The 13,530-nt window shown below is 37.4% G+C and overlaps 1 protein-coding gene across 1 annotated transcript in view; it reads right to left on the bottom strand.

Moving 5' to 3' along the window:
* The window catches only part of LOC132079350 (lipoxygenase homology domain-containing protein 1-like), a 116,605-nt gene that overhangs the window by 12,945 nt on the left and 90,130 nt on the right, over nucleotides 1–13,530 (bottom strand). The window contains 4 exon segments of the mRNA XM_059481884.1: nucleotides 873–1,095; nucleotides 1,650–1,828; nucleotides 2,131–2,190; nucleotides 3,777–3,984. Of these exon segments, the coding sequence (XP_059337867.1) occupies nucleotides 873–1,095; nucleotides 1,650–1,828; nucleotides 2,131–2,190; nucleotides 3,777–3,984 (670 nt within the window).

The raw sequence follows: 13,530 nt of genomic DNA, 5'->3' as shown, positions 1-13,530 counted from the left end.
AAAATAACCCCAAACTTCAGGCTCTGTTACTTCTACTGAGATTATTCACATACTTATTTTTGGGTGCATTCAGAGACCTCACTGAAACTGGGCCATAAATTGCAATCCAAAGTGTCTTGGGGTAGTTAATTTTACATCTACTTCAGCCCATTTTAGATGAGCTGACTTATTTCTTACCCAAATAATTAATTTGTATAAGACTCAGGGACAAATTATTTAAATATTAAGTATCATTATTTGGTCTGTTAATTAAGTTAGTATTTGTTCCATCATATGGTAGCATTCAGTAAGCATCACATTAGGGAATAGGGTGGATTTTAGGTGAAAGGATTTCTTTTATTTTACTTAACCAAGGTGACAAATGTAAGAATTGTTGAGCTAATTTTAGGAGGCATAAATATTTGGAGTATATAAAGGTAATAAAGCTGAAGCTTATATGTAGTTTTGAGCTGTTATTTACTGAGAATATTTGTTTAGAATGTGCAAACAAACAACAAAATCACTTAATAGTAAATGAACTATAAAAAAATCATGTTGGTAATGTCAGCAATATGAGCAGCTGAGGACTAAACAAAAGAGAATAAAAATATTACAATAGTTCAAGAAAAGAATATTTCTTATAAACTGCACTTTATAGCATATTATAATGCTTCTGTGCCATCAAGTGAATATTGTATTTCCCCCTTCATAGTACAGAAATTAAGCTGAGTGGGTAATATTTTCCTTCATACCTTTTAACTTCTTATCCAATCTCTATGAATCGTTAAATAAAGACAATAAAAATTTCTGTTTTGATAAAGGTTTCCACTGTAATACCAGGACACGTTAACCTGCTGAACCACTCTGCTGCTTTGGAGTAGATTTATACCTACCAGAAAGTGCTTCTTTTAATGGCCACTGTATAGGGAATTCAACCCATCTGTCTCCATTAGGAGAAAGAGGAAGTGTTTTATTTATGGTGAGACTAAAGGTATCCAGGGTTGATGTGTTCTGTATTTTAAAGTGATGAAGAGACAACTGGGATATGTTGTTTTCCAAACTCTGGAGACCAAGCCTCACTTTATAAAGCATTCCCAAATCAGATGGCAAACGTATCTAGGAATCAAGAAAACAAGGAGTTAGCATCCAAACAGAGGTGTGCAGATAAATGCATAGGTAGTTTACAGGAAGAGAGGAAGCTGGCTCTAAAGCAGTCAGCACAGTCCTGCACCCATTTGCATCAGGCTTGGTGCTAAAAGTGCCATTCACTTCAAAAGCAGCAGAACCAGGTTGACTGTAGGCACTTAAGGACATTTTAGCTTTATCCTCTAGGGGCACTTGTTGTAATTGTTCTATCAAATTCAAATTACATACACCACTGATTTCTAATGTGAATAAGTAATGTTAATGTCATTTAAAATGATATGCATTATTAACTATGACTGTTTGTTGGGGAAAAAAAGAATGTGCTTGATCATCATGAACTTGAGAAAGCCAGAAATTAAAAATAAAATATGGTATGTGACTGAAAACTTCAGCTCTGATTTTCTTGAATGTTTAAACAATAATACAAACACTAAAAACAATATCTACAGCACTACATTCTTATTTCTCTTTAAAATGAATCTCAAAGGATATTTAAATATAGGCAAATCTATATATTATTTTACATCATATGTTATTTGGTTCTCAGTCTGATGTTCCACTTTGTTTTCCATGGAAACTGGATTTGACTTGCCGTTGCTTCCATAAAAAACCATAACCATCTTGGATATATTTTCTGACAACTTTTCAAATTCTGATTTTGTTTCTTCTTGATGCTTTGTGAAATAAATCCTCCATCTGCCTTCTGAACAAATAAAATAAGGAAAATAAAAAGGAAGAAATATTAAGGACGTTTCTGTTTTCATATATTAACAAAGCTATCTGATATAAAATTTCTAAGACATGCCTTGCTCTACATGGGAAACATTATTTTATAAGCATGTTACCTGGGTATTGAGCAGCTCCCTAAGTTCATTGCCATGTTTTACGAAGGGGTAATTATTGTCAGTACTAGTAAGTATAACGACATATTGTGATGAAAATATTCTCACATTATTATTTCAAAACTGATTAATAAAACAGTCAATGTAACGACAGAAGCTATACCTGAATTCATTTGGTCTCTTTCTAAAGGCCAGGCAGATGTACTCCTCCTCTCCTGAACTTCTAATTAAAAAAAAAGATAAAATTAATACTTTTGTAGAACAGTATCTATATGATAATAAAGGTCTGTATTCATGTCTAGTGAGGCAATTGACTGAGTATTATATCATTTAGATTAAAGATTTAACTAGGAAATGTACAGTGTGATTTTCTATTTAATATCATGCTAAATATCATCCCATTAAATAAACTGTCTCTGGGGCTGGCTTTTTACTAGGAAATGGTAGTAACATGAAGATGCAAGTATTTTTCATTTTAAAGTATTTCCCTTTCATTTGTACAATTTATCCTCTGGATGACTGAGCACTAATTGGATGTCTTTAATGCCCATTCTAGAGGCTGATGTTCCTCCCACAGATATGAGTCCCCACTGATTTCAATGGGATTTGGTATAGATCAAAGCTGCCTGCAAACATTAGGTACTGACCTGTACTGAAAATGAGAAGACTTCTTTTGAGTTCATAACCAAGACTGGATTTTCCAATTATTGTATAAAGAAACTCACATTTATCCAAATCAATGAAGGAACATTTGTCCAAATCAGTGAAGTTTAGTAGAAACAGAACTAAATATTACCTTTTCTTTTTTTTTTTTTTTGAGATGTCCCAACATACAAACTAAACCAAAGCTGAAATTATTTGTATTTGCACACGAACAGTTTCCTCCTTTTTTTCCTGGTTTCAAATGATCAAAAGTTAGAGATCATACAGCAGAGGAAATCAATTGAACTAGAATCTTCTTCCGTCTCAAGAGACTATTGCTGGACAAGTGCCAGCAAATGCCCAAGGAGTTAGGAAGAATAAATCTAGAACACATTTTGCAATCCAAGGACTCATCTATGCTGTCAGTTAACTTCTCTGAGAGGCAGGAGAATAAATACATCTGTCTTAGAGGTACATTCTGGGTTTTGGTGCCTACTGATCTGGTTGGAGTGTGTTGTGGTTCCTCCCAGCTTGCGCACCAGATTGTGTTGAAATCCATGCTTGGACTGAAGCCATGACACAGGGAGGGAAGGAGGGTGTACATTCCTTTCCTGTCATGACAAAGAGCCACAGGCAGTGGGCTCAAAACTGCTCCTCTGCGGCCTGACTACTCTCATGGTGTCAGTCAAAAGCATCTCCAGATTGTGGCAAAAGTTGTCCAAACATTGTAGCATAAATAATGTAAATTAGTCATCTTGAATACAATGGAGACATTCTCTCCACTGCTTAAACAGCGTTTTCCCTGCTTTTTACCTCGTTTTCACTCTGCCTAGCAGGTAATTGGTATTAGAAGCTTAAAAATAGTTTGCAGGTGTAGAAGTAAGACTTGGAGAGGTAGGAATTTGTAAAAAAGGAATGGGACAAATTTCTTGGCATTTACACCATTGAAAATCTGGAGTAGCAAAGCAGAAATTATCCTCTGGCAAATTGTGGTTATTAAATGGTATTAAAACACAAAGTGTTCAGACACACTAATTCCCTGTATAATGACAATGTTCTACTGGAATATTTTAAATCACAACTTTTTTGTAGAAGCAAATTGTATAGCTGCATTCCTCAGTTTGGATTGAATTTCTTAGCAGATGATAGTTTGAAGGTAGTGTTGACCTGTGACATCCAGAGTTACTGAGGCAGATCTTTTTCCATCACGTCTGTCTTTAAGCCACGTTTGAGCCATAAACAGTGTTTCTGTCCCTGAAGATGCTGACTCTTTCACAATAATCTTCTCCAGAAGCCAGTCAGAGCCTCTCCCTTTTTCAACGACCATCCTTTGAAGAATACCAATATCTACTGCCTCCACTTGAAAAATATCCACCTGAAAAATTCAGAATCAGAAGTCATATGGAAACAGAATCATGTAACTAAATTATCAGTGTATTTTGAACAATGAAAGTGAGAAGAAAATCAGGATTTTTTTATTAACTTTATAAATAGTAACAGAACCAGAAATGACAAGTTTGACTATGCTAAATGCCTGCAGTAAGAAGTATTTCTTCCCTTTGTGGTTCTGCAATTTACAGCTAAACCCCCTCTTTGCCCACACAGATTATCAGCTGCCTATGCTTGCTTAATGAGAAATTTTCCTTCCCAAAATTGATGTTTAATGATCTACAGGGAATATATTTTAAAAATATCTTACTCTCAACAAAATAGACCCCAACGGCTATTTCAGGAATGAAATACTGGGAATGAGAAGGGTAGAAACAAGCATCACAGAAGGAATCTCTAAAGAAAGAATGACAAACTTGGTTCCAGATTTGGATTAGTGTGTAGGATTAGTTTCAATATAAGTAATTGAATGGAAAGAAAAATATTCAAAAAAACTATGTTGAAATAAGTTCTGCTATTCTCTATCAGTTAAAAAACCCACAATAATTTTACAATGTTTAGAACACTGAAGTAAGATTCCTAAAGAGAATTGTGATTTATCAGATATTCAGTACTTCCACAATATCTGATTCTGGCTTTTTGTGAGTGTTACACTTATTTCCTGTTTCCTCAGCTGAAAAACAGACATTAAATTCTTGTCACAGAGACTTTCCACATTTTTTGCTTTATAGATTTATGAATTATCATCTAATTTCTACTGGGGTTGATAACTGTTAAAATCTAGTGTTATCTGTGATAAAATTTCCAGCATGATTTAAAGATGCAAAGATGGTTTTGAAGGGAATAGGTAACAATAATGATGAAAACACTTGAGTCCTGAGAAGTCTTGAAGTCTTCCCAAAGTAATTCACACTGAAGTTGCTCTGCCAGAGCAACCCTTAAAGGTTTATGAGATAGAAAATAACAGTTCTCTTGCTCCACCTCCATTCTTTCCTGGACAAGTCTTCCAGCTGAATAACTGATGAAAGATTTGTCACAAAGATGAGCCCAATCAGCTTGCAACTTAATGAGACACAGTATAAACTGAAATATTGAACTTAAAATTGCGGATTAGATATGACCATCCACTTTAAAAGAACCCCCAGAAACAGAAAAATTTTAAATTTGTTCAATTTTTTTTTCTCGTTTTTCATCAATATCTATACATGAGATATCTGTAATATATGTATAAATGTGTGTTTGTGAACCACACCTTTAGCAGTGTATTAAAAATAATAATCAACCTGTTACTGATTACTCTAGAACTTGTAGACAGAAAGATCATGTTGGTCAAAAACTGCTACAATGTACCATCTAATCAACACATCTGCATTATCACTCTTAAGCCATCATGTGAAATGGGAAAATGAGACAATGATACGAAGGAAAAAATCTGAAAGAGGCTTTTGAATAGCTATACTTGCTCATAAGGAATCAACGTTATCAGCGGCTTAGTGAATCTAACAGCAGAGCAAATACATTGGAACAGCTGAAATTCTAGGAGTGCAGAACTGCAGGAAAAGAGGCTCCTCTTCATGTTTTCCTTAGCTAAATCAAAAAGTTAAGGTTTAGTGTCAACACAATAATTTTATTTTATTACCTATTGGACTAATTTGATGATTGAATACCATTAACTTGAACAACTAATTTACATTAATTGTGATATTAATTTGATCACTCTTTTATTCCAGCTTTAATTGGATTGGTAAAGTTACACCATCATGTCTGAATAAAATGAATTTGTTGCACTTATTAAATGAAATGTATTAAAAATACATGCAGTCAGGAGATGACTGAGAAACACAGACTGGAGTAAGAAACATATCCTGTGTCACTCAGTAAAAAAAAAAAAAAAAAAAAAATTAAGTTCACAAAATGTGAAAATTTATCCTAAAGATGCTGCTAATTCTTGCAAATGATAATGCTTATAATAATATGATTGTATATGCATGATTGTTGAGGTTTAACCCCAGGCAATATCCAAGCCCTACAGAGCTGCTCACTCACCCCCTCACCAGCAAGATCAAGGAGAGAGTCAGAATGGCAAAAGCTAGAAAATTTGTGGGTTGAGATAAAGTTTAATAGAGAAAGCAACAGCCATGCACACAAGCAGAGCAAAACAAGGAATTGATTCAGTGCTTCCCATGGGCAGGCAGGTGTTCAGCCATCTCCAGAAGAGCAGGGCCCCAGAACTTGCAGAGGTTACTTAGGAAGACAAATGCCATCACTCCAACAGTCCCACTTCCTCCTTGTTCCCTGCCTTTCTATGCTGGACATGATGCCCCATGGTCTGGAATGTCCCTCTGGTCAGCTGGGGTCACCTGTCCTGGCTGTGTCTCCTCCCACCCTCCCAAGCACCCCCAGCCCCCTCACCAGTGTGGCAGCACCAAAAGCAGGAAAGGCCTTGGCTCTGTGCAAGCCCTGCTCAGTGATAACAAAAACATCTCTGTGTTATCAGCTCTGTGTTCAGCACAAATCCAAAACAGAGCCACACACCAGCAACTGGGAAGAAAATTATTTCTACCACAGCTGAAACAAGCACAATTATTTTATTGGAAACACGTGAGAAAGCTCTTGTCAGATACTTGTTAGAATAATTTCTTTTTAAGAGAAAAGAGTTTTCCAGAGAATGACTAATTTAGTGGCATGGTCATCATCATCTCCAAAAAATTCTGTTGTCAGTGATCCACTCTCGGAAAGGAAAGTTAGGAATATTGGAAAACTACACACAATAATCTGCTTCTTCTAGTCTTGTGCTGCCCCCAGAATAGTTGGGTCTGACTTGCATCAAGTTTTATGCTTAACAAACTTTTAGTACTTATTAATTTAGTGACTTAATAAATCAGGGAGAGCACGTGCTGTGGGTTATCTATGACCTGGAGGATCCAGCCACAGATAAAAGCAAGTTTAGTTAAGACATAAAATGTTTTCTAATTCCTTTTTCCTATGAAAATAAGTACATTTTGACAGAAAAAACATTTGTGAAAAGCTTGATGTTTGGTTTGTGTTAGACACAGTATCATTTGTCAATGTGCCATTTTAACGAGCTTACTTAAGAGAATGTAAAATTTCAAAACTCCATGGACAAATCTGCAGACTATTCAAACATCTAATAAACTGCAAGTTAAGGAACTATTAAATAGACTGGAAATTGTGTCATCTGGGGTAAACTAACCTCACAGACAAGATAACATTTTCACTTTATGTGTACATTTGAAAATCTACACAGTGTAATGAGCTTTATTTTAGTCAAGAGACCAAAAAAGAACAGAGAAAGAGCAGCAACTATAATTGTTAGAGCTAAAAACAATTGGCTAGAGATAATTTATTTGCTAAATTTAATTCACTTTTCTCCTCTCAAGCTGTCTGCAAACAGAGAGATTATGACATATATTTCATTCTAATTTTATGAAATTCAATTATTATTAATAAATTAGCTAATATTTTTGTATATTCATCTGAGACCATGGATTAGGCATAAAATTTTCTAAATGCTCAAGTTGTTGACAGGTCTTGTACATCACATGATATTCTACCTTTTATTTGACTTACAAATGGGGACCTTTGAAATGACTGGAGGGTTAATTCTTCTGCAGAAAGAGAAAGAGAGAGGAAGAAAACGCACAGAACAGAAGCAAACCTATAGAATATGAAATTTATCTCCATCATGTTCCCCTGGGGAAAAAATGTTAATTGTTTTTTAGTTACTACTAACAAATTAGGTTTGAACTGAAAAGTCACCTTAAATATTGATAATAATACATATTGGCTAATTCAGCAGACCTTATATTGAATTTTCTCAGAACAGCATTAAAGCAATTTGTATGTATGTACAGCCCACTAAATTTTCATAATTAACATTGCCTGGAGAAAGAAAGATATTTTCCCACTCTGAGCAGCTAGGACTGACAATGGTAGAGCCATACATCCTCTGTGACCCAGAAGAGCTGCCCTGCAAAACCAGAACTGGTACTTTTCATACCTCTTGGCTAAGAAAATAAGGACTAAAAATTCCTTTATAACAATAATTCCAGAAATCCTTTAAGAATATTTAAAGTTTGGGGTTTTTTTCTTAACTTCCTTTCAGATTTTTCTTCAAATGTTTCTTTTTTTTCCAAAGACTCACATTTTGAGCCTTTTCTTTGAATCTATGACCCAGTTTATTACGACTTTATTCAGTACTCTTCTGTGACAGTGCTGGCAACATATCACTGTCTGCAGCAGCTGCAATAGCTCTTGTAACAGAAGAAGCATTTGAACAGTCACTGTGCAATATTTACCTTTATAAATGCCAATCATTTTACAGGCTTGGTACTGAGACTTGATGGTTGGTTAATGATGATATTCCCAGAAGAACTGAAAATGGCAAGTCAAGACACACCATATGCTTCATTTCATCAACCTGTATGCACAAGTGGTTTCCCATACTGCTAATGTTAGTATCATTTTAATAGGCTTTTATTGGAAAAGGAGTCAGAGTGTCTAGATAAAGGACCTTTTCTATTAAGCTTAGCAAACCTATTGATTTGCTGCCTGATTATTTTGATCTCACTTGTTAATCTGGAGAAACTCCACTGAAAACAAAGCAGTTTTAACACAGGTAAGCAAAATAAAGGCCCCCTGCAACAATGAGCCCAATCAGAAAGAGTGTGTAAACGTTCCTGGAAAGGGAGAAAAAAGAGAAAAATTACTTTTGCCCCTTCAGATTGTGGTCCTGTGGGCTCTTCCAGTTGTGCTGAACAGAACCTTGTCACATCACTACCTTCTCTTAGATGGACATTACCACCTTTTTAGTTGGGCTAGGTAACAACAAAATCAGCACCAGCAAAGTTTTATCAAGATAGACCAAGTGAAAAAGCCCAAATCACTAATGATATGAACTGCTTAAACTAAATAAACATTGGACAGTGCAAATGTCACTGTGCCAGCAGACTTCAGAGGTGGAAATATTGGGCGGTAAGTAGCACTGGTAGCAGTACTGCCTTGGCTCAGCTCAGTGGAAGGATGGACAGTGCCTCTGACTGTGCCCTCACCGCCCTGTAGTGTTCTGTATGCTTCTTTAAAAATGCTTATTTAAAAACAGGGATTTTCATGCATCTGAAAAAGGCAACACTGAATTTCCTTCTAGACTCACATTTCTGCAAGCATGATTTTGTGTCATGTTAAATTCTCAGCTATAAATTAATTGAAAATTTTTATCTCTGCATGAAAAAATTAACATAGATTATAATGAATGAATCATTTGAGGTTTCTGATAACCCACATTTATCATAGTTTATCAGTCTTCAACAAGATTGGTGAAGAATCAGTGAAAGAATAGGGGTTGTAAAAAAGCCCAAATATATTTGCCCTGCACTGATCTTATGTTCATAATCCTAGTATAGCTGGAAAGAATTTTGAAACAAGATTTCTATGCACAAAACAGCAGCAGGAGTAAGAAAAAATAGAGGCATTTTATATTGATCAGTCGCTATGAACATCCTGCCAACTAGGTAAAGACATTTCAATCAGACTTTAAAATGTATTTAATAAAATGCAAAAGGACTGCTACATAGGTCAGTGTCATCAGCCACATCCAAAGCTGTAATCATAAATTATATCAAACAAAAGAGATTTAAAAATCAAGCAAAACCAGCAACAAAACATAAACAAACATAAGGCAGCCATCACTTTAGACAGATTCAATCCCATCTGATGCAGCTTGATTGTTGGATTGATTGAATAACAGTCTAAGTTTGAGATCTGGTTTAACAGGCAAAGAAAATAGGATGAATGTAATTTCCTTCAACTTCAGAAATGCATATTATTGTATGATATTTTGATTAAGACACTATAATCAAATATTATAATGGGATAATAAAAGTCTAACTTGTATGTCTCCATGTGTAGCTGTAACAAGAATATTTTCAATCACATCTCAATGCAGTGAAGCCAGTTAATAAGCTTATGCTCTTTAGTATTTCCATGATTCATCTGGAAGAAAACAAGATTTCAGAGATTATGCAAATACAATCCCCAGTTATGACACTTGAAGAAGTAGGGTGCTAAATTGAAGAGTGCTCTGAAAAGATTTGTGAGAGTTAATAAATCACTGGAAACCTTCATTTCAGTGAATCAAGCAGAATAATCTATTGAACTTGTCAAAGGCATACTGATTTTCTTATTGTCATAAATACTGTCAAGGGCTGTAGAAATTTGGTGTAAGAGAGTTGTCCAAACTAGCAGTCAAAAGTGTGACAAAATTCAATTCCAAGTTAAATTTTGACAAATTTAGCCAGAAAACAGTGTGAATCTCTACTATTTAAAAGAAAAAGCAAGTATCCTTAAGCTTTGAAACAGCTTTCCAGCTAGATTTAAACTTCATCACTGGTAGCTATTCATTTGGAGTTAGATATATTTTCCAAACATTTTTACTTGAACTGAATTTAATTTAGTTCTTGCTGCATTGAGGAAAATGATGGAATATTTTATTTCCTGAAAAAAACACACTTGTTTTAAGATTTTTAATAAATCAAGCTAATAAATTTAGCTGCATTTTATTTTAAAATTACCTTGTTTATCAAAACCCTGAAATGAACAGGGCATAAAATTCACTTACCCAACTTGGCCTATCTAAAATAAGTCTATATAATAAGACAATTTCCTTCAAAGAAAACAGCAGGTGCTCTCTGAGGTTAACTAATTTCAATTTAAGATAAATGTCCAAATGAAGAGAGAAGGTAACCATCACTCCCTTTCTGCAGCAGATGCTTAAGCCATCTTGTTAGAACAAATGTGTAGAATACAGGCAAATGAAACTGAGATGCATTTCAGCTTTAGAAATGTCACTTACGTGATTTATTTTTAAGATCTATATAGACAGAATGAAGTACTCCCCTCTTGCAGGTAATTTTAGCATTAATTAATTTTGACCGGTTTTTAATTTTTTTCAACAAAGTTTTACATATTTTTTGCCCTGCAGGAATATATCAGGAAACTGAAATTAATTATTCACTCAGCTCTAAACATCGGCCAGTGCTGTATTGACAAGATGGGTGATTGGAATGGGATGTTCTGACGCTGTACCTTATAAATCTCTCACTGACTGTAACCACTGACTGGGAAGTGCCATCCTGGAGGTATCAATGAGAACTGCACTTAACTCAGGTGTTTGCCACTGTCTCCTATGATTTTATAAAGCTTTAAAAATGTTCTTTCTTTCTGCGTTTCTCCTGGCAGTTTCTGACAACCTTCACTGGCTTTTTCTTCACTGTGATGGCATTCCATATTTTCCTAGTTCCCATCTGATTAATCCTTCTGCTCAATGGATTTAAAGATGGTGTAGCAAAGAGTAGCAGTCAAGTGGCCAAGGTGAGCTGCTGTGGTGCTGGCACAATCAGCAGCTGAATGCTGCAGTGTGGTACAGGGGGAATATTCCCAAAAGAACCTCAGGATAGCAGAGAGAGCCCCCCAGGAACCCACAGCCCGAGGCACAGCAGGTGACAGGACACAGGGCCAGAACCAATGGTGGCCAAGCTCCCCCCATGTACAGAAGAAGCCCTGAGGGAGTGCAAGCAACCATGAGTGCCACAAACAGAGCTGGCAAAGACTGAGGGAAAGTTTAAGGTACTTACTGCCATCTTTGCCTCAGTCTCTAATAGTAAGACCAGTTGATCTTCAGCCCCCTGAGATGTGAAACTGAGACAGGGAGCAGAATGAAGCCCCTACAATCCAAGGGGAAAGGACCAGCAACCTGCTACAGCACAGAGACACACATATGAGGCTGGATGGGATTCACCTAAGGGTACCTAGGGAGCTAGCAGAAGTGCTCCCCAAACCTCTTTCCATCATTTACAGGCAGTCCCAGCTAACTGGACAGGCCCCATTTGACTGGAAATTGGCAAATGTAGCATGAATCTACAAGAAGGGTTGGAAGGAGGATCCAGGGAACTACAGGCCTGACCTATGTGCCAGGGAAGGTCATGGCACAGATCACCTCAAGTACCATCACACAGCATTCACACACTGGCTCAGCCATCATGGCCTTATGAAAGGCAGGTCCTGCCTGACCAACCTGGTCTTCTGTGACAGAGTGACCTCTGTAGTGAATGAAGGAAAGGCTGTCAAATTTGGTAAGCTGGACTTTAAGAAAGCCTTTGATACAATTTCCCACAACACTGTCCTGGAGAAAGTGTCTGCTCATGGCTTCAATGAGTGCAGTCTTCTCTGGGTAAAATCTGACTGGATGGCCAGGCCCAGAGAGTGGTGGTGAATGGAGCTAAATCCAGCAGATGGCTGGTCACTACTGGTGCTCCCCAGGGCTCAGCACTGGCTCCAGTCCTGTTTAATGTCCTTATTGATAATTTGGAGGAGGGGATCAAGGGCACCCTCAGTCAGTTTGCAGACACCACCAAGTTGGGTGAGGATCTTGATCTGCGGGAGGGCAGAAATCCTCTGCAAAGGGATCTGGACGGGCTGGATCCAAGGGCCAAGGGCAACTGCATGATGTACAGCGAGACCAAGTGCCAGGTCTTGCACTTGGGTCTCAAAACCCCATGCAATGCTACAGGACTGGACAAGAGTGGCTGGAAAACCACCAAGGACCTAGAGACTCTGGTTGACAGCTGCTGAACACGAGCCAGTGTGTGCCCAGGTGGCCAAGGCAGCCAAAGGTATCCTGGCATGTATCAGAGATAGGGTGGCCTGCAGGACCAGGGCAATGATTGTCCCCCTGTACTCCGCACTGATGAGGCCACACCTTGAATTCTGTGTTCAGTTTTGGGCCCTTCTCTACAAGAAAGACATTGAGGTGCTGGAGTGTGTCCAGAGAATGGCAAAGAAACTGGTGAAGGGTCTGGAGCAGAAATCCTAAGAGGAGCAGCTGATAGAACTGGGGGTATTTAGCCTGGAGGAAAGGAGGCTCAGGGAGACCTGATTGCTTTCTGTAACTGCCTTAAAGGAGGGAGGCTTGCGGGGGGGAATATTGGTTGCAACCAGATTGGGGTTGGTCTCTTCTCCCAGATAACAAATGACAGCATAAGAGGAAATTACTTGGAGTTGCACCAGGGGAGGTTTAGAATGGCTATATGAAAAAATTTCTTCAATGAAATTGTTGTCAAGAATTGGAACAGGCTGCCCAGGGAAACATGTAGCTAGGGACATGGTTCAGTGGTAGACTGAGCAGTGCTGGGTCAATGGCTGGACTTGATCTTAAAGGTCTCTTCCAACCTAAACAATTCTGTGATTCTATGATGACCAGATTGATTTAGTGTTCATTCCTGTATAGCAGTAACTTGGCCAACAGCCTGCCACTGTGATGAATACATTTGGATCAATGACATTTGCCACCTATTTAATCATTATGTCAGGCATGCTTTCCATAAGTGAAGGTTTATCTTCAGTCACAAAATAGCAGCACTGTCAGTGTGGTGGGATGTGGACTTCACTGGCTTCCTACTTGTGACCTCAGGACACTGCCCCACATTCTGACTCTTTGTGTATCCTGACACACATG

Source organism: Ammospiza nelsoni, chromosome 1 (assembly GCF_027579445.1).
Source record: "Ammospiza nelsoni isolate bAmmNel1 chromosome 1, bAmmNel1.pri, whole genome shotgun sequence".
Lineage (NCBI taxonomy): Eukaryota > Metazoa > Chordata > Aves > Passeriformes > Passerellidae > Ammospiza > Ammospiza nelsoni.
This window is presented reverse-complemented; position numbering and strand designations above follow the sequence as displayed.